Source organism: Heterodontus francisci, chromosome 10, assembly GCF_036365525.1.
Source record: "Heterodontus francisci isolate sHetFra1 chromosome 10, sHetFra1.hap1, whole genome shotgun sequence".
Classification (NCBI taxonomy): Eukaryota; Metazoa; Chordata; class Chondrichthyes; order Heterodontiformes; family Heterodontidae; genus Heterodontus; species Heterodontus francisci.
The window spans coordinates 89,646,454-89,668,586 of record NC_090380.1 but is presented as its reverse complement, the minus strand read 5'-3'; the positions used below and the strand labels follow the sequence as shown (position 1 = coordinate 89,668,586).

The 22,133-nt window shown below is 41.8% G+C and overlaps 1 protein-coding gene across 2 annotated transcripts in view; it reads right to left on the bottom strand.

Annotated features, from left to right (window-relative positions):
• The window catches only part of tbc1d23 (TBC1 domain family, member 23), an 81,987-nt gene extending 60,683 nt beyond the window's left edge, over positions 1–21,304 (bottom strand). For both annotated transcript variants that reach the window (XM_068041017.1, XM_068041018.1), the window contains exons 1-6: positions 21,220–21,304; positions 11,378–11,489; positions 8,544–8,649; positions 6,507–6,711; positions 6,156–6,279; positions 2,106–2,230 (exon numbers count right to left, since the gene is read on the bottom strand). In XM_068041017.1, the coding sequence (XP_067897118.1) occupies positions 2,106–2,230; positions 6,156–6,279; positions 6,507–6,711; positions 8,544–8,649; positions 11,378–11,489; positions 21,220–21,272 (725 nt within the window). In that variant the 5' untranslated portion in view covers positions 21,273–21,304. The remainder of the gene's footprint in view (positions 1–2,105; positions 2,231–6,155; positions 6,280–6,506; positions 6,712–8,543; positions 8,650–11,377; positions 11,490–21,219) is intronic.
• Between the last annotated feature and the right edge of the window lie 829 nt (positions 21,305–22,133).

Genomic DNA, 22,133 nt, shown 5'->3' with positions numbered 1-22,133 from the left:
TCGGAGATGTGCAAATAAATTAAAACAACTTGCATTTATATGGCACCTTTACGCTATAAATGTCAAGGTGCTTTACAGAGTCAAAAGAAGTAAATATAAGGAACAGATGCTAAGCCATGATGGAAGAATTAGAAGACAAAGTAGAAAGCTTAGTCAAAAAGATGGGTTTTAAGAAGTTTTATAAGAAGGTGGAGACAGCATAGAGGAGTTTAAAAAGGGTGTTCTGGAGAGAGTAGAATGGAATGACTGAAGGATCTGTCATCATTGCGAGGATGACAGGAAGCAGGATATACAGAAGGTCAGAAAGAGGACAAAAAGTGAAGGAGGAATCTATGATTGGAGGTGGTGCTTGGCCATTAAGGGTCTTGAGGATGGGATATTAAATTCAGTGTATTGGGAGACAAGAAGCCAGCTTAGGTCAGCAAGGAAAGTGTGAATGCAAGGGCAGGAAATGAGAAATCAAACCTAGAGGCAACGAAAGCGTGGATACGTTTTTTGGTGGCAGCAAGAGTAAAGTATGTGTTACAGCAACTGAAATGCGAGGTCTCTTGTAGCCTTTGTATCATGTATACTGTTTCCTCGAATAAAGCTATAGGTGAAGGATTCAGAGTCTAGAACTGTTATTTCTAGTACAGAGACAATCTCAAAATTTTCTAATATACTCCAACAGAGGCCAGGCATTGTAGAGTTGGGAAGATAGATAGGAAGTGGGATTTAAAACTCAAACAGTATGCTGAAGTTTCATATGGTGTAAGTAATCAGGAGAGATAATGGAGTTAGGGGAAAAGGAGTAGAGTTTATACCAGGAGTCAAAGATGATAACTTTGCTCATCCTGATAGCTAACTGGGAGGAAACTTAGATTACAATTTAGCAGGCAGAGATGACTGGTGGCGACTTAGATCTGGATCTATTAAACCTGACGCATGCCTCTAAATGATATCACTGAGCTGGAACGAATAGACAAGAAACTGTCCTTTGCAGACTTCAAAGACATGGAAAAAGAAGCCAGTGCTGCAGGTGCACTGGTTGCATTAGAGCAGGTAGCAGTGAAAATATGTGAAGCCAGTCCCATGCAGCTGGACAACAAAAGAGAGACAATAGAGGAAGATGGTATGGCAGTTGCATCATTTGCCAACAGAGGTCGAGGAGAGATAATGCACTGTAGGAACAAAGAATGTCATCTGTAACTCTGGCCAGGCTGGTCTCAGTGCTGCGAGCACAGCAGAAGCTGGACTGAAAGGAGTTTTGAAAGAAGTGGCATGAAGTGGGACGTGTTGTCATGTTCAAGGAAAAGGATATGAGAGAGGGGACGAATGCCAGAGAAGGCAAATGGATAAGAAATGGTTTATTTTGATGAGATAATTGATGAAGCAGTTCCGAAAGAGAGCATATAGTGGCTAAGCAAGGGAAGGCATTTGCATTTACAAGACCAGCAAACAGAAGAAAAGTTGCTGAGTGGTCACAAGGAGGCGAGGTTGGGAGCAGATCAAGGGAGCAGGATATAGGTGTCATAGAAAAAATTAGTTCAGAATGAGTGGTGTGTAGGTAGGTGGTAGGAGAATTGAGGGAAGGTGGGGATGTGAGATGGAAAAATGGGATTAATGTAGGATTAGTATAAATGGGTGGTTGATGGTCGGCGCGGACTCGGTGGGCCGAAGGGCCTGTTTTGGTGCTGTATCTCTCTATGACTCTATGACAGGAGAAATTAATGATAGAGGTTGTGGAGCTAAGACGAATGGGTAAAAAGGCTTCAGTTGTACAATAAATTATATGGTTCAGCATTAAGGCAGCATCCAGGAGTAGAATGATAAGGTGATTCAAATATAAAAATCAGTCCTGTCACTTAATACTTTAAGTAAATATATTATATGTTTAGTAGCTGTTTTAATTAAGTACAAAATGAGGAAAAAAGATATGAAATGAGAAAAGGACTTTACATCAAAGGTTTGATGCCTATTTTTAAAATAAAGTTGTAAACATGGAAATCAAGATCAACAGAACCAACGAATCGAGCAGAACTACACATCATTTATCTACCAACCATTTCAAACATATTTTTCTATCCATAATATGCTACAGACATGCAAATAAAAAGGATACTTACTTTGCATTAACTAGAATGACTAACATGAGAAAGAAAATTAGGAATGGGTCTGCTTGCTGTAGATAAATATCCCACATCAGCTGGGCAACATCTTCTGTGCAACAACCAGCGAAGAGGCTTGCTCCCTTCAGAATAATATAGAAAAAAAAGGCAAGAACATCTCATAAACTGAAATTATTAAAAATCCAGTATCATAGCTTCACAGCAATTCATACCCATAGTTCAAAAATACAGCTTTATTCTCTACAAACAGAATAATGGCTAATTAGCTAATGGCTAATTTTATCATACATATGACATAATAAAAGTGAAGTAAGTTCAAGGCATTTCTAACCATCATCTGAACCCGGAATTAGATTATAACTTGCATATAATTTTTGCTGAAAAGGAATAATTCTGCTTTTTTGGTCAGATTCTTCAAGCATGAAAGGTTCATAAAGGCCCATTAATTGGATTCTAGCAAAAGGGTATTAATGGAATGTTCTGAACCATACCATGTAACTGTACAAACATTTCACTTATACTAAATTGTGTAGTATAAAATGTAAAAGATCAGTCTATGATAATGGATCTACAAGAGCAAAACTGTCCTGTTTTAGTTGGAAGGAGTAACGGGAAAGGAAGACTCATACACCAGCTCTACCTCTTGACCCCTCCACTGTATCTAAATTGTTAAGACTGCTTGTCCAACATCCAGTACTAGATGAGCAAAAATTTCCACCAACTTTTTTTTTTAATACATTCACGGGATGTGGGCGTCGCTGGCCAGGCCAGCATTTATTGCCCATCCCTAATTGCCCTTGAGAAGGTGGTGGTGAGCTGCCTTCTTGAACCGCTGCAGTCCATGTGGGGTAGGTACACCCACAGTGCTGTTAGGAAGGGAGTTCCAGGATTTTGACCCAGCGACAGTGAAGGAACGGCGATATAGTTCCAAGTCAGGATGGTGTGTGACTTGGAGGGGAACTTGCAGATGGTGGTGTTCCCATGTATTTGCTGCCCTTGTTCTTCTAGTTGGTAGAGGTCGCGGGTTTGGAAGGTGCTGTCTAAGGAGCCTTGGTGCATTGCTGCAGTGCATCTTGTAGATGGTACACACTGCTGCCACTGTGCGTCGGTGGTGGAGGGAGTGAATGTTTGTAGATGGGGTGCCAATCAAGTGGGCTGCTTTGTCCTGGATGGTGTCGAGCTTCTGGAGTGTTGTTGGAGCTGCACTCATCCAGGCAAGTGGAGAGTATTCCATCACACTCCTGACTTGTGCCTTGTAGATTGTGGACAGGCTTTGGGGAGTCAGGTGGTGAGTTACTTGCCTCAGGATTCCTAGCCTCTGACCTGCTCTTGTAGGCACGGTATTTATATGGTTACTCCAGTTCAGTTTTCGGTCAATGGTAGCCCCTAGGATGTTGAGAGTGGGGGATTCGGTGATGGTAATGCCATTGAATGTCAAGGGGAGATGGTTAGATTCTCTCTTGTTGGAGATGGTCATTGCCTGGCACTTGTGTGGCGCGAATGTTACTTGCCACTTATCAGCCCAAGCCTGGATATTGTCCAGGTCTTGCTGCGTTTCTACACAGACTGCTTCAGTATCTGAGGAGTCGCGAATGGTGCTGAACATTGTGCAATCATCAGCGAACTGAATACTGGGAACACTGAAGTTATTATCTTCGGGCCCTATGGCAAATGCCATTCTCTAGCCACTGACTCCGCCCCTCGCCTGACAACTGTGAGGCCGAACCAGACTGTTTGCAACCCTGGTGTCATGTGACCCCAAACTTCAAGCCAATTATCTTTGCCATCACCAAGATCACCTATTTCCACCCGCTTAACATCGCCTGACTCTGTCCTGCTTCAGTTCATCTACTGAAACCCTCATCCATGCTTTTGTTACCTCTAGACTTGACTATTCCAATGGACTCCTGGTTGGCCTCCCATTTCTGTAAACTTGAGGTCATCCAAAACTCTGCTGTTCATGTCATAACTTGCACCAAATCCTATTCACCCATCACTAATGTTCCCACTAAGCTGCATGGTGCAGTTGCAAAGTAATCAGGATTGTGCCAAGCAGGGAACAAAAGACTGCACACAAGCAAAGTTCCCTTTTAAGATATGCACATGCACGGCAGTGCATCAATCTTAAAGGGACCACATAGTGCTACAGGCCAGCTGCACACGACGAACAGTAGTTACGGGGAACATTGCTTGCTGACCAACATTGGCTCCCGGTTAAACAATGATTTGATTTTAAAATTCTCATCCTTATTGTCAAATCCCTCCCCACCTCCAGCCCTACAATTTTCTGATTCTGGTCTTTTCAGCATCCCCAATTTTAATTGCTCCACCATTCGTGGCCATGCCTTCAGCTGTCAAGCTCCAAAGCTCTGGAATTTCCTCCCTAAACCCCTCTGCCTCTCTTTCCTCCCTTAAGATGCTGCTTAAAACCTACCTCTATGACCAAGCTATGGTTCATTTGCCCTAACATCTCTTTAGGTGATTTGGTATCAAATTTTGTTTGATAATGCTGTGAAATGCCTTGGGATATTTTGTTACATTAAATGTGCTAATAAATGCAAGTTCCTGTTGTTATGACATAACCAATCATCCAGTTTCAGAACATTACTGGCAGAGTAATGAAAACAGGTCACCTAGCTACCTAAGGTGGTAATTAGTTTAGGAAGGCCAATAGAAAATATAAAGATATTTTTAAAATGTGCCTCAGAAAAGATACAATTACTTATGTTTTAGGCCTTTATATATATTCTGTGTTATAGTCAATGATTTTAAAACAGTACCTCTGACCACGCAGAACTACAGTGCACAAGATGAGGAGCTGAATTTTATAAGCCCTCTGCCGTTCTTGGCGGCAAGCTTAAAAGATGGCACAACTTGCATGCTGCTGAGCCCCCGCGATATTTCGTGCGGGGGCTCATTTAAATGGAGGGTGCCATTTTTAAAGGGCTTCAAGCCCTTAGAAAAAATTTGAATTTTTGAAGTTATATTATTGTGCATTTTCTTAAAGAAAAATTTAAAGCTGGAGGCCGTTTCCCAACCTCCATGTTTTTCTTTGGCCTATATCACGAAAATTTATTTTATTCCCAACCTGAACGTTCCACCACAACCTCGTCACATTTGCCCTTCAACCCCTTCCCACCATCCCCACAGCCAACACAAAGTGTTTTTCCTACTACCCCCCCCCCCCCCCCCCAACCACTCTCGCTCTGATAATTTCACTCCTCCCCCCTCCCCATCAGTATCTCGCCTCGGAACTCCGAACTGAGTTCTGAAGGCGCGAGAGTTTCGGCCAGCAACTGGAATATCAGCGTGGGACGGTAGACGGGACAAGGCGAGTTCATTTGCATTCATTAATCTTTATTAACATATTGAAATGAAGGCCCCGCCACCAAGCGGCGGGCAACACCAAGGCCTCATTGCCACTGGCAAAATGCCATGATCCTCGATGTCAGAGGGCTAGTAAAATTCAGCCCAAGATCTTTAAAAGAAAACTGCCCGATTGGAGGATACTCCTGAAGCTGATTGAGAGTTAGTACTGACGTGGACACGAGTTAGAAGCCAGCTTAGATAGAATTAAATTATTCTGTCTTATTCTGGAGTGATATGATTCCAAATCATAAAGCACAAACAGTGAAATGTCTTCACTTATCAAAACATGGAGGATGACTTGAATTCTCAAATAATTTACTGAAAGTACATGATGATAAATTGGCTGCTGGTGTAAATTCTATTAGAGAAAAGCCGCAAGTAAGTCCTAATGAGCACTGAGCTTAAGAATAATGCTTGCCAGATACTAGTAAATAATGAACATGGAACTAACAGCATTTCCAAAATTTAAAATGTTGATCCAAATTGTGAGGCTAGATTAAGAAACTATAATTAACGGAATTCTACCAAAGATACTACTTTTTGAGGAAAAGCACCACCTTTAAATGTGGATACAAAGTAATACATAAATGACTGGAACAGACATCAAAAAGAGGTTTCAGGTTATTTAGAGGCTGGAATGTTGGGGAAATATAAAATGTTTTGAAGAGATAAAGTTACCCAGTTGATTGCATAGGAGTCTGGAGTCATCTTCTTTGTGTCAAGAAAAGAGCAAAGCTCTGGTTCATGATACTGCAGAAGAAGCCTGAAGAGGTGGAATGGTCGACCCTTGGGGACACAATCCCTATAAAAGACAGCAATCCAGTATGAAAAACAAATCAAAACTTCAACTTGGCATGTAGTTATCAATGCCAACTGGCACTTCACTTAACAACAATGTGGGATCAATTCATTCCTATGCAAATTAATTAATGACAAATAAGTGGCACTGTGAGATCGAGAATGGAGACACCTTGTCTATATGCCATACAAAAGAAAGTTAATTCAGGTGACATTTGTGTGTTGGCTTACCTGGGTATGTACTTATTCATGATAGCATAAAAACAATTATATAAATCATTCCGTGGCATTCGGAGTGGAACAAGAGGTTTAAGCAAGTCAGTCCAGCCGAGACTCGAGGTATATGTGACATTTCGGGATTTGCAATAAAACGTGATCACAGATTCAACATCTGAAAGTAATTGCATCTTTTCCTCTTCTGGCACTGAAAGATGGTCTACAATTGGGAAAAGGTAAATATTAATATACAAATCAGAATTATAATACATTGGTCCAGCGATAGCTGCCGGCCTTTCCGCGCCCCGGGGGGGTGGGGGGGAGCATGGCAGTCAGGCACAGGGTGCCCAAATGAGGGCTGCCCCTGCCTCCCAACCCACCCCTGGGACCCAAGACACCCCCCTCCCCCCCAAAGGACCACTCCAGTCTCACCAGGGAAGGACCGATCCCCCGGTGAGGCATGCCCCTACTTACCTTCCCTTCTCAATCCAAGGTGTTGGCTTGGCTGCAGTCCCAGCAGTGGCCACCGCTCCCAGTGGTGCTGTTGGGACTAAGAGCTGCCGGCCTGCTGATTGGCTGGCAGCTCACTGAGGCGGGACCTCCTCCCTCAAGTGGGTGGAAGTCCCGCCTCGGGGCAATTAAAGTCTGGGCATCCGTAAAATATGGGATGGATCCCCAGGCTAGGCGGATGCAGGTTCGCCACCAACTTTCATGTCGGAGTCCGGTTCCCGCTCATCCACCGTCAAATTCCGGCCATTACTTTAGAGTGTTACTGTGCTAAGCTTCTGAAGTTTGATCGAGGGAAAAAAAAATCGTATAAAGCTGAAGGAGTCAAAAGTGTCAGAAATCAATAAAATTTATATCATTTTCTAAACTTTTCTTTTCCATGGCCCTTACTTCCTACCAATTGTTCTGCCCTCAAGACACAGACTTCTTGTTGAAGTACAGTTCCACAGGTGACAGTACTCTCTGGCAACTGAACCATTGTTCATTATTTATGTGGGAACCCAGTCAGTGAGGGCTAGCAAGCTATTTAAATGTGAGGGTGTGAAGAAAGGTTGTTAAACAGCTTCACCTGCCTAAGCCCTGGAATTCCCTCTCTAAAACTCCTCCACCTCACTCTCCTCCTTTAAGATGGTCCTTAAAACCTACAAACTTTGAGTGAGCTTTAGGTCACCTGTCCTAACATTTTCTTATTGTTCTCATTGTCAAATTTTGTTTGATATCGCTCCTATGAAGTGCTTTGGTATGTTTTACTACATTAAAGGTACTATATAAATGCAAGTTGTTGTCCTACTAACATGCATTTGTAGCTGGATACAAAACAAGAGCAAGAACCCTGAATGATATTCCCACCACTAAACAGGGATGCGGATGCCCAACGATTACACCTCTGCCCCCAATTACCTACGTATTTCTTAACTGTAATCTCCAAATTCCTAGTAATTTACCAGCAAATGAACCAATGTGGCATTTTCCAGCAAGGAAGGCATCAACAATAACTTGCATTTATGTAGTGCATTTAATATAATAAAACAGTCAGACAAAAATTGTCACTGAGCCAAGGAAGGAGACCTTAGGACAATTGATTGGAAAAAAAACTATTCCTACTGGAGAAGACAGAAATTTAAGAATGAAGGAAGAAATTAGGACATGGAATACTATACTCGAAAGTGGTGGAAGCAGAATAGCTTTTCAACAAAAGTGGATAAATATTTGAAAAAGAATATAAACCGTATGGGACTAAGTGGATAGCTCTTTCAGAGAGCCAGCATGTGAAACTGGCTGAATGGCCTCCTTGCGTGCTGTAAAATTCAATTTCTCCTACAACCTTCAGGTTTTTAAAGCCCAAGCTTAGCAAAACCAATCATAAATTCTCAATTTATCTAGCTCTTACTTTCACTCTTTTCAATCTTGGTAATGTCCTGCACTGTGGGCCTTGGCTATATGGCTCTCCTTCTTTCCATCATGCTTTTACGGCAATTATTATAAGGAATAACCTGAGGACAGACAAACATCCTTTGCTTTACAGCAATTACTTAATTAACTTACCTATGAGCTTTTGGCAATCATCTTGAATTAATGTCTGTTCAGGTAGATCTAGAGATCCATCCCATGATCCTAAGCTACCCACTTTCCCTGCTACATTAAGTGAAATCTGAAAAACAATGAGTTAAAATGTAAACATATGAAAAAAAATCACTGAAAAAAAAAACACATTTATATGTGTTACACATTCACAGCATGCTACTTTTAAATTGCAGTAACTAGTAATGTAGGCAAACAAGCAGGTAATTCGTAAACACTAAAGTCCCACAAACAGCAATGAGATAAATGATCAGATGATCTGATAATTGTGGTGTTGGTTGAGAGATAAATGGTCACTGGGAGAATTCCTCTGGCTTTTCTCTGAACAATGTGTTACGATCAGGTGAGGAGCGGTCACAAGGCTCCCCTCTTGCCCTTCCTCTTATTTGACTGTAAAAAGGTTTATTCCTTTTTAAAAAGTAGATGCGCTTACCACTTCAGGGGGCCAGAGAGGGGGGCCGGAGAGGGGGGAGTGAGCCCTTCTTGCTTCTGCACAGATTGAGTTTCTGGCTTGTCTGCTTGCCCAAGGAAACTCCCAGCTTTCACAGATAGACAGACGGTGACATGACTGTTTCGGTGTATTGTTTGGTATCTCTAATGAGATTCAAGTTTAGGAATTCCAATTTCTCAAACCTCCTGGTGTCAATGTTCACCCTTTCAATGTTAATGGCCCAGGATGGTGTTGAATGTCTTGCTAATGAAAGCCATCTCAGGTAGTTCAATCAATAGTTCAAGCCATTGTTTTGGGTATAGGCTAATCAGACATGTGTTTCCACTTTGATGTCTTGGAATGTGGCAGGTTTTCAAATGCAAATAGTGGCAGCCATTTTTAGCGGTGGCAAAGTCTTTGTAAATGTTGTCTCTAATCTTCCAGCTTTAGTTTTTCCTTAAGCTTAATGGAAGTTTACAACCGATGAATTAAAAATCCTCATTTGGCATAACATGTTTTCTTGACAAACGCTATTGGATCTTTTCCATCTACCTGAGCAAATAGATGCGGTTTGGACTTAATGTCTCATCTGTAAGGTAGCACTTCTAACAGTGAAGCAATCCCTGAGTAGTGCACTGGAGTGCTAGCTTAGATTCGAGTCCCTTTAGTGAGGCTTGAACTCACGACCTTCTAATTTACAGGTCAGAATGCTAACACTAAGTCAAGGCATGCCTAATGGGATCAGTCTACCCTGCACAAGTATACTTCCCATTGAACAACTGTTCTCCAGTTCACAACCCAAAACATCCCGTCCTCAAAATAGTATAAGAGGAAGCATGTTGCCAGGTGGTTGGAATAGAAATAGGAGAAAATATAACCCGAGATGCAGCACATTGTACCCTAATGCAGAAGCAATTTTATATTTTATCATTTTTTTCTCCTAAAGTTGCAATTTCCTACTGGGGTACAGTTCCATGGCATAGGAACAGGAGTAGGCCATTTAGCCCCTCCAGCCTGTTCTACAATTCAATGAGATTAAGGCTGATCTGTATCCTAACTCCATCCACCCACCTTGGCTCCATATCTATTAATGCTCTAGGCTAGCAAATTGATTTGAGATTTGAAATTATTAATTGAGCAAGCATCTACTGCTTTTTGTGGGAGAGTGCGCCACACTTGTACCACCATTTGCAGTAAGTGTCTCCTTACCTCTCTCCAGATTGAACTGGCTCTGATTTTAAGGTTATGTCCCCTGGTCTTCGACTCCCCCACCAGCAGAAAAACACTATCTACTCTATAAAGTCCTTTCAAAATCCAAAATGCCTCTATCAAATCAACCCTCAACATTCTATATTCCAGGAACTACAAGCCTAGTTCACGTAATGTCACCTCATAATCTAACCCTTGGTAACATTCTGGTGAATCTGCGTTGCACTCCTTCCAAGGCCAATAAATCTTAAGGCATGGTCCCCATAGTCACCAACTAAGCTCACACAAGAATAAGGCAATGTACATCAAACAATACCCCAGCAAGGGTCATAATGTTCAGGAGAGGAGAAAGTATTACATATTATATCATTGTTGGTAATACATCTGAACACTAGTTGGGACAGATTATTTAACCCCTCTACTAGAAATCTCAATTCAACTCTGTCAAAAGGCTAAAATAAAGTATACTTATTGATGAAACCCGCAGAGCAAAGCCTTTTTATCAAACTGTCAAATTTGAAACTGTGCAAAAATCATGTAAAACTTGTGTCAGAATGATGCACAAGCAGAAATCTCCAGCGGAACAGATGGTCACTGAGAAACTAGCTACCTCATCCACGTGCTCATTCTTTACTTGAGAGCCGAGACAATGATCAGAAGGCTGGTTGACCATGCAGGACAGACATCATGTGCTCATGTGTTCTAGCATGAGTCACTGGAGAGCAACCTTAAAGTAAATTCTGATTGTTATTTTCCCTCCATAGGCCAGGAACATTGAGGCCAACTGAAATTTCTTTCCTTGTTCAGATTGGCTGAATCTACAAAGATTGAGAATCAAACATAGTACCTTATGGTTTGCGTGATTAGTACCAAAACATTTAGCAAATTTCCTCAGAGGCCAAGAGATGAAAACAAGCAATAAGATGTTTCTAATCTTCAGAAAGAGCTGACTATCCTATTGGCTCTTTGTTAACATCAGAAATTAAACCAGTAGTCAGTGACAAGTGAGTTAAGTTCTAAAAGTATGCTTAACTGTTTGTGCGCAGAGCTCCGATTTGCCCAAGCAGAGCGATTTAATAAATGTCTGTTCAGTCACATTGTACTAAAACTGATAGGTCAAATTGACAAATTCAGTACATCTGTACCATTAACTATTTACCTTCCACACTTTGGCCCTTTGGTCAGTTGGTATGCATCGTCCTTGAATTATGTTTCTAAGTGTTTCAAGGTCATAGCCACCTTCATCCAACGCTTCAGCTAGATCTTTATCCCTAAGATAGATGTGAAAGATTTTATTTACATGCAAAGTTCACCTTAACAGAATTAGCAGTAGGTTGGTCTAACTACTGTTCAGAACATATCATCACTGGCTGACTCAACAATGGAAGAGAATTTAGTCTAATATCAAGAAGTGGCTTGTTGGGTTTAAAAATTGACTGTGACCATAAATCAAGCCAAATTCCTTATAAAGAAAAACAGAAAATGCTGGAGACAGCATCCGTAACATTTGTGGAGAAAAATGCTCTTGCCACAGATACTTCCTGACCCAAATGTTTTCCAGTATTTTCTGTTTATATTTCAAATTTTCAGCATCCACAGTATTTTGCTTTTGTTTCAATGCAAATTAGTACCTGTAAACAGAAGAGCATTTATTATACTTCAAATGTGTACCTTTCATCAGAATTACTAATGTTTAAGAAAATGTCAAACATATTTCAAAGTGGGCCTTTTTAAATCAGCCAAACTTCCATTATAGTAAACCATCAAATATAAAACAGAAAATTTATAAAGTTTTCAGTGATAGCACTGGTCTCCTACAATTTTTTGCAATGACAAGAAATGTTTTGATACACAAAATTTGTTGCGGGTTCTAGCAAAGTATGCTGCGTATACTCCAATGATGTTTTACATTTCACGTCTGATATTTTACATTTCTAATCATCTTGTCCATACAACCACAGACTAAAACAAAAAAAGCATTTAAGAAACAATGGGTGTAACTAAACCTAACAACACTGGCAGCATTAATAAATTATACAATGTTTACTCTGTCATGTCTTTCTGAACACTCCTTGATCAGCTATACTTCCAAATTCAGTTGAGGATACCCTCAAAAGACATTCAAACATGTCACAAAGGCCTTAACGAGCGGTACTTTACACAGACTATGAGAGAAGAAAAATACATCCAAAAGCTTTTAAATCTTCTCTTCTTCTTTGGCCTCCTTGTCTCGCGAGACAATGGTAAGCGCCTGGAGGTGGTCAGTGGTTTGTGAAGCAACACCTGGAGTTGCTTTAAAGGCCAATTCTGGAGTGACAGACTATTCTACAGGTGCTGCAGATAAAGTTGGTTGTCGGAACAGCTAAGTCTCTTCGACTCGTCACACTTTAGCCCCGCCTTTACAGCTGCCCGCCAGCTCTGGCGATCACTGGCAACTGACTCCCACGACTTGTGATCAATGTCACACAACTGCATGTCACGTTTGCAGATGCCTTTAAAATGGAGACATGGACGGCCGGTGGGTCTGATACCAGTGACGAGCTCGCTGTACAATGTGTCCTTGGGGATCCTGCCATCTTCCATGCGGCTCACATGGCCAAGCCATCTCGAGCGCCGCTGGCTCAGTAGGGCGTATATGCTGGGGACGTTGGCCGCCTCGAGGACTTCTGTGTTGGAGATACAGTCCTGCCACCTGATGCCAAAGATTCTCCGGAGGAAGCGAAGATGGAATGAATTGAGACGTCGCTCTTGGCTGACATACGTTGTCCATGCCTTGCTGCCGTAGAGCAAGGTACTGAGGACACAGGCTTGATACACTCGGACTTTTGTGTTCCGTGTCAGTGCGCCATTTTCCCACGCTCTCTTGGCCAGTCTGGACATAGCAGTGGAAGCCTTTCCCATGCGCTTGTTGATTTCTGCATTGAGAGACAGGTTACTGGTGATAGTTGAGCCTAGGTAGGTGAACTCTTGAACCACTTCCAGAGTGTGGTCGCCGATATTGATGGATGGAGCATTTCTGACGCCCTGTCCCATGATGTTCGTTTTCTTGAGGCTGATGGTTAGGCCAAATTCGTTGCAGGCAGCTGCAATCCTGTTGATGAGTTTCTGCAGACACTCTTCAGTGTAAGATGTTAATGCAGCATCGTCAGCAAAGAGTTGTTCCCTGATGAGGACTTTCCGTACTTTTGTCTTCACTCTTTGACGGGCAAGGTTGAACAACCTGCCACCTGATGTTGTGTGGAGGAAAATTCCTTCTTCTGAAGACTTAAACGCATGTGAGAGCAGCAGGAAGATGATGATCCCAAACAGTGTAGGAGCGAGAACACAGCCCTGTTTCACGCCACTCAGGATAGGAAAGGGTCTGATGAGGCGGCGCTATGCTGAATTGTGCCTTTCATATTGTCATAGAATGAGGTGATGATACTTAGTAGCTTTGGTGGACATCCGATCTTTGCTAGTAGTCTGAAGAGACCACGTCAGCTGACGAGGTCAAAGGCTTTGGTGAGATCAATGAAAGCAACATAGAGGGGCATCTGTTGTTCGCGGCATTTCTCCTGCAGTTGGCGAAGGGAGAACAGCATGTCAATGGTGGATCTCTCTGTTCGAAAGCCACACTGTGCCTCAGGGTAGACACGCTCAGCCAGCTTCTGGAGCCTGTTTAAAGCGACTCCAGCAAAGACTTTCCCCACTATGCTGAGCAGGGAGATTCCACGGTAGTTGCTGCAGTCACCACAGTCACCCTTGTTCTTATAGAGAGTGATGATATTGGCATCGCGCATGTCCTGTGGTACTGCTCTCTCGTCCCAGCACAGGCAAAGCAGTTCGTAGAGTGCTGAAAGTATAGCAGGCTTGGCACTCTTGATTATTTCAAGGGTAATGCTGTCCTTCCCAGGGGCTTTTCCACCGGCTAGAGAATCAATGACATCACTGAGTTCCGATTTTGTTGGCTGTATGTCCAGCTCAGCCATGACTGGCAGAGTCTGGGCTGCATTGAGGGCAGTCTCAGTGACATTTTCTCTGGAGTACAGTTCTAGTTAGTGCTCCACCCAGCAGTCCATTTGCTTGCGTTGGTCAGTGATTGTGTCCTCTGATTTAGATTTCAGGGGGGGCGATCTTCTTGATGGTTAGCCCAAAAGCTCTCTTAATGCCATCATACATTCCTCTGATGTTTTCGGTGTCGGAGGCCAGCTGAATATGACTGCATAGGTGTTGCCAGTAGTCAGTTTTAAGTAATTTACATTTAGAAGTACATCTAAAATCTGCTGCTTCTGAAGAATTGCAGACAATTAAATAATTTTGAAAATTGCATGGAGAGACAATTCCCAAGTTCCAATGGCTGTGAGATGTCTACCTACCATATTTTAAAATCCTTTTATTGGCGTTATGCTATATTTATAAGCTCGGAAAGCATTAATAGGTGGCTGGGATCAAGAATACCAGCACAGCATGACATGTTTGACAAATTTAATGAAGTTTTGAGAAGAAGTGACATCTTAATAGATAAAGATTAAGCACTATAGGGGATTCACCAGGATATTGCCTGGGTTAGAGCATTCTATGATTTCAGCTATGAAGAGAGACTGGACAGGCTAGGGTTGTTTTCCTTAGTGCAGAGAAGGCTGAGGGGGGACCTGATTGAGGTATACAAAATTATGAGGGGCACCGATAGGATAGATAGGAAGAAACTTTTTCCCTTAGCAGAGGGGTTAATAACCAGGGGGCATAGACTTAAGGTAAAGGGCAGGAGGTTTAGAGGGGATTTGAGGAAAAAGAATTTCACCCAGAGGGTGGTTGGAACCTGGAACACACTGCCTGAAGGGGTGGTAGAGGCAGGAACCCTCACAACACTTAAGTATTTAGATGAGCACTTGAAACGCCATAGCATACAAGGCTACGGGTCAAGTGCTGGAAAATGGGATTATAATAGATAGGTGCTTCATGTCCGGCACTGACACGATGGGCCAAAGGGCCTGTTTCTGTGCTGTATGACAATGAATCTACGCAGTACGTGGGTATATATATATATAGATTTTTAGAAGGCATTCAGTTAGGTTACATTCGCACCACACAAGTGCCAGGCAATGACCATCTCCAACAAGTGAGAATCTAACCATCTCCCCTTGACATTCAATGTCATTACCATCACCGAATCCCCCAACTATCAACAACCTGAGGGTTACCATTGACCAGAAACTGAACCGAAGCAGCCATATAAGTACTGTGGCTACAAGAGGAGGTCAGAGGCTGGGAATTACGTGGCGAGTAACTCACCTCCTGACTCCTCAAAGCCTGTCCGCTATCTACAAGGCACAAGTCAGGAGTGTAATGGAATACTCTCCACTTGCCTGGATGAGTGCACCTCCAACACTCAAGAAGCTGGACACCATCCAGGACAAAGCAGCCCACTTGACTGACACTGCATCCACCACCTTCAACATACATTCCCTCCACCACCGACACACAGTGGCAGCAGTGTACACCATAAACAAGATGCACTGCAGCAACTCACCAAGGCTCCTTCAACAGCACCTTCCAAACCTGCAACCTCCATCACCTAGAAGGGCAAGGGCAGCAGATACATAGGACCACCACCCCTGCAAGTTCCCCTCCAAGCCACACACCATCTTGGCTTGGAACTATATCAGCGTTCCTTCACTGTCACTGGGTCAAAATCATGGAACTCCCTTCCTAACAGCACTGTGGGTGTGCCTACAGCACATGGACTGCAGCAGTTCAAGAATGTGGCTCACCACCACCTCCTCAAAGGCAATAAATACTGACCTAGCCAGTGACACCCACATCCCATGAAAGAATGAAAAAAGCTATCTCACAGGAGGCTTTAATTAATGTGTGCTGCTTTGATTGGAGAAGGCTTGGAAGTTACAAATCCCCATGATAAGTACTGGGTATGCTTTTGTTTCCCAGTCGATTTAGATGATTTGGACTTGGGAACAGAATATCAAAAGTTAGTGAATACAGAAAAGTAGCAGGTTTGGCAAACAGTAAGGACTGTAAGACTCTTCAGGAGGATATAAACAGGTTAGCAGAATAGGTAGACAGGGATAGGTGGCAGATGCTATTTAAAGCAAAGAATTGGAGGGGCGGTAATAAATTTTGTGATGAAAAGTGAGGAATGGAAAGTTGCTGAAGGATATTGATCGAGAGAGATTAGGGGTTCAATGTATAATACCTTGAAAGACAGCAAAATGAACAAGATGCATTTATATAAATTCACAGGGACATGAAAACTGAAATAAAATGCAGGCAGATAAAGCTATTAAAAAAAGCCAATAGCATATTGGAATTTTATGAATACAGAAAAGGTGTAAGAGTAAAGATGTAGTGATAACTTTGTACAAGGCAATGATTAGGCCACAATTAAGAGTGCAGTGTGTGATTTTGAGCACCCATTGTAGAAAAGACATTAACGCTACAGACAATCCAGAATGTCCATTTATCAGGATAGGAATCTATAATTATGAAAACTTCCAGGTACTTGGGCTACTTCCACTGGAGTACAGGTTTTTAAAAATCATCAAGAGTTTTGTCAGGATAAACAGAGAGATGATTTACTCTGCTAAGGGCCAAATTGAATAAAGAAATTTCTCCTAATCTTGCTGTCTTAAATGTGAAAATTTCATAGAGTTGGTGAAACATGGAATGTTTTTCCACAGGGAACAGTTGAGGCAAAGACCACTGCATCTTTTAACAGAAAAACAGATAAATATTTGAAGCATCAGAAGCTACGAGGAGAAAGCAAAGCAGTGAATTTGTTTTAGATTGCTCTAGCAAAAGGCCAGCACCGACGTGATGGGCCAAAGGGTCTTTCATGTCGCAGTAAATTTCTACCGTTCTGAAATTCTATAGTTATTCTCACATGCATCAACTGATCAATCTCTCTCACATTCATGCAGATGGTAAAGAACAGAAACAAATCCTTTGCAGCTGACACTGGCATTCTCCTTTCAAAAAATTTCTTGTCATTAATAGTTACTTTGTAGAAGAAACACAGAGACTAACACAGCTTTCTCTGTGGAACACTAATTACAAAAAGAAATTTAAACTTGTCAAATTATCATTGCAAACTACAAAATGTACAAAACCATTTGCAGTAGCAGTTTACTAAGTTAACAGAAGTTATCTATAATGTCCCACTTTCATCCTGATTGAAAAACAAAATGACTACAAAATATCAGCTGTAGACTGCTGTTGCTTGAAAAAGAGGAATATTAGTGATATGGAGAGCAAGATTAGACTAGGTGGCTCATATGGAGAAAAACACTAGTGGAGGCAGATTCCATTGTGGCTTTCAAAAGGGAAGTGCATAAGCACCTGAAGAGAAAAAATCTGCAGGACTCCAGGGAAAAGGAGGGGGAGTGGGACTAGCTAAATTACTCATGCATGGAGCCAGCATGGGCACGGCAGGCAAAATATCCTCCTTCTGAGCTGCAACCATTCTATGATTCTAGACGTGATGTGTTGAACAGCCCATTTGAGTGCTCTAACAACTACGATTCAAAGCCATATACATCAGGAAGGTTTCAGGTCTGACTTGCAGTCTGTGTCAACCAATTGATCTCAGTGAGGCAGCCAATTGGTTTTCATGTCCCGAGGCTAGTGAAAGGGGGAGAATCAGTCATCATTAGCACTCTAGGCTACCCCATGATTACGACTGAAAATAGCACAAATCTGGACATGAAATGAAAACTCCACAATGGTGCCCCATCCCTATGGTTCAGTAGCCTGCATCTAGCTTCACACATGAAAACATCCACTTCAGTGAGATACTGCCAACACCTGGAGAACCATACCCCAGCACAAGTAAGCACTTTTAGGAGAGGAAGAGGGAAATGGTGGGAGAAAACTGGAAATAACTTACATTTGTATAGCATATTTACAAACATACGAATTAGGAGCAGGAGTAGAACACTCGGCCCCTCAAGCCTGCTCCGCCTATTGATAATATCCTGGCTAATCTGAATGTGGCCTCAACTCCACTTTCCTGTCTGTCCCCAATAACACTTGACTCCCTTGTCTACGAAGAATCTATCTAACTCAGCCTTGATTATATTCAATGATCCAACCTCTACTACTCTCTGAATTCCACAGACTAACGACCCTCAGAGTAAAAATTCCTCCTCATCTCTGTCTTAAATGGGAAAGTCATTTTTAAATTGTATTCCTTAGTTCTAGTCTTGCCCATAAGTGGAAACATTTTTCCAGCATCGCCCTGTCAAGTTCCCTCAGGATCTTATATGTTTAAATAAGATCACCTCTCACATTAATTAATATACAAAAGATCCCATGGCACTTCAGAGTTGTAACAAAAGTTAATGGCCTTAGTTAAATTCTCGTTTTTATAAGTTGGAGGGACAGTGGGATGCGCAGGAGGCAGGAGTTGGAAATTTGAAAGGTGCAGGAGGTCTGGAGAAGAATGCAGAAATAGGATAAAGTGAGGTCACAGAGGAATTTATGGTTAAGAATTTTAATTAAATTTAATGTATCTAGGAACAGGAAGTCAATGAGGCAGAGGACAGGAATGATGAGACATGCAGGGCTTAGTGAAGGACAGATATTCAGCTGTTAGACAAGTTGGAGTTTATGGAGGGTGGATCAAGATAGGACAGCATTAGAATAATTCTACAATTCAACAATAATTAGAGTTTGAAACTGTTTTGCTAAGAGTCAGAAACATGACATTAAAATGTAGGGCCACTGATACGACAAGTTTCTAAACAGTTCTATCAGTTGGGAGCACTCTTGCCCAATTCAGAAGGTGTGGGTTTAAATGCCATGTGTAGCCTGAATGGATAAATTATGTCGACATTCCAATGCAGTATTGAGGAAGTGCTGCATTGCTAGAGATGCTGTCCTTTGGATGAAATGTTAAATAAAGGCCCATCTGCCATAGATATTAAAGATCCACAAGCAGACTCGATCTGAATAAATATTTCTCCCTCAACCACCACCAAAAACAGATCAACTAACTGATCATTGCTGACTTGCAATACATACAAGTTATTGAATGTCCAAGTAATTCATTCTAAGTGAAGCATTCTGAGATGTGATAAGGTACTATTTCAAAAATCAAGTCTGACACTCCAATGCAGAACTGAGTGAGTGCTCCACACCAGAGGGGCTGCCCTTTGGATAACACGTTAAAGTGAGGCCTCATCCGCACTCTCCAATAGATATAAAAGATCCCGTGGCACTATTTCGAAGAAAAGTATGAGTGTTATCCCCGGCGTCCTGGCCAATATTTGTAGGAGCTTGCTGCGCGCAAATAGACTGCCACATTTCTACATTACAACAGTGGCGATGCTCCAAAAGTATTTCATTGGCTGTAAAGTGCTTTGAGTGATCCAGTGGTTGGGAAAGACACTATATAAATGAAAGTCTTTTATTTATAGAAACGCAAGACTTTTTCATAAGGGCACTCAAGTGATCTTATAACTGTACATTAACCAGTCATTGCTCCTATTGTGATCTCATAAATTATCTAACAAGCCAGTCAGATTACAAAGCAGCTTCAGCTTCGTACCAATGTAAAATATGACACAGGTAACAAGCTGCCTAAATAAAATTTACACAAGCATATGAAACAACCTCTAGGATGTAGTTTTGTAATGCTTTCACTTTGCAACAACTGCAGTGTAACAGCAATTCAAAGCAGCCTATTACCCACTTAAAAACTTTTGCCACCAATTTTCTCTCCTCCTCCCCCTTAAATTGATTCACTCTGTGATTTCACAGATTCCTGACCCTTCCCAAATTACCATTCTTTGTGCATGAACCTAGACAGATTCAGCAAGCTTTTCAGCTACATGGGCATCACAGTGACATCTGATCTCCTCCTCACCCAACAGTCAAAGGAAAACCAGTGTACTCACTTAATTCCCATCAGCAGAAAGAAGCAAAGTATTAACAGCAGGACCCTTACAGAGATCAGCTAACTTATCTCACATTAAAATATAATTCAACTTGGAACACCAGTGCATCAGAAGCACAGGTACAAAGCTCTGCTTTATTTACCCAGATATCGATGAAGAGCTTGCAGCACAGCTCACCACTGCCAGTTCTACATTTCTGTAAGCATAAGTGCACTCTAATAACCTTCTGTCATTATGGTATCCTAGATAATTACTGTAGAATTTAGTAATTGTATAGAAAATATTTAATTATTTTTCAAACATTATAATTACAGACTTAGTCTAGCTCAATGTCCAATGGCAGAAATCATTTTTGAAATAGCTAATCCAAATTATTTTCCACGCAATTACAGGATGTTCCAGAAAATATGAAAGGCAGGTGTGATGTGTGTTCACATCAAATTCCTTTCAAAGTATTTCTACCATAGAGCTCCCACTCTGCTCCTTCTCATGGTCACTATTGTAAACACAACCCTCCCTCTCAATCTCACACACAATTGGACCGACCAGACGGATTTCTCTTTCACCTTCAGCTTAAATTTATGAAAATGAGGTGCTCTATTAACACACAGGTTCTCCCTGCCTTTTCTTCAAATTTTTAAACACTTGACAGATTTTCTTTTGCTACTGTTGTTAAAAGTCCTATCACTAACACTGAGAAACAAACTGTGACAGAGCGTACACATCGACTCTACAATCAATTCACAAGCCCTTAAAAATGCACTGGTACAATTTTTTTTTAGAAAATACCAATACTGAATTTTCATATTCAGAATTCAGATTTTTATGGACTAGATTCCCATAGGAGGGGGAATGACTCGTTTAGCAGGTGATCGGGACTCTCAAGAAAGGAAAATAAAGTGAGCCTATCACACAGCTTGTCCCCTCAATCGATTCGCTTTCCCAATTTAAAGCTCCTTGGCTGAGCTTCATGTTAAGCCATTTCTACCCGGCAGAGACACCAGCACTCTGGACGCACACAAACGGTCCACTAGTTAATTTCCTAGCGTCCAATTTAAGGCCGCACACAAGCAGCTGGGACAGAGAAAAGCCGAGCTCCAATGACACCCACCAGCTACTGTTAGCACCCGGTACCAGCTGCGCCTCCTCGGCGGCCGCCGCCATTCCGCTCCCAGCCTCCACGTCTATCCCCAGCTGCTGCCGGAAACCGGATCGCCAGATTTTTTTCACACCAAGTGTCGTCAGTAAAACAAACCGTCGTAAAGCCCCATGTTGATTTACGGCATTGAGCCATTGCCATTCACCATTATTGCTAAAGGTGTGAATATGACCGTCATCAGGCTGGTGAAAAACTTTTCATTTTTTAAAAAGTTTTTAAAAAAAATTAAACTAGATATTTCTGATTTTAATGGCCCACAAATAGTTTGTTAAGAAGGAAGAATTCTTCTCATGAAACTTCAAACACCTGAACTACCTCTCTCTTTACAGTTGTTGATAGGTCTATTCTGTATTGGTAACATTTCTCATTTTATTCAGTAAGTACGAACCAGACACCAAGGTACCATACTCAATCCACAGTATAGTTCGTTAGCAGACTGTTAACAGTTGTAATGGAGATGTTTCAATACGGCTTAGCATGTGGTAGAGGGAAAATCAGGTGGGGTCCCTACCCCGGTACTGACCCTGTAACTATAAAAATAATTATCTATATATTAAATAACCTCCATAAATTTTCCCAGGCATGCGCCATGGAGATCACCTCCAGGCGCGTATCCATTGTCTCTCGAGATAAGGAGGCCCAAAAGAAGAAGAAGAAGAAATAATGACAAACATTTTTTGTAGAATGCCAACAATTTTTTATATGGAGCACTTCTGTCTTTTCTTTTGCTTTTCCTGCTTCTAATTCTATTGAACATCCCTGCTCCAAAGCATATGTGACCTGACATAAAACCCGATTGGCCTCATCTCTGATGCCTTCCACAGTTAACTGGTTTTCAACCAGTTCAGGGAATTGAAGAATGAGCT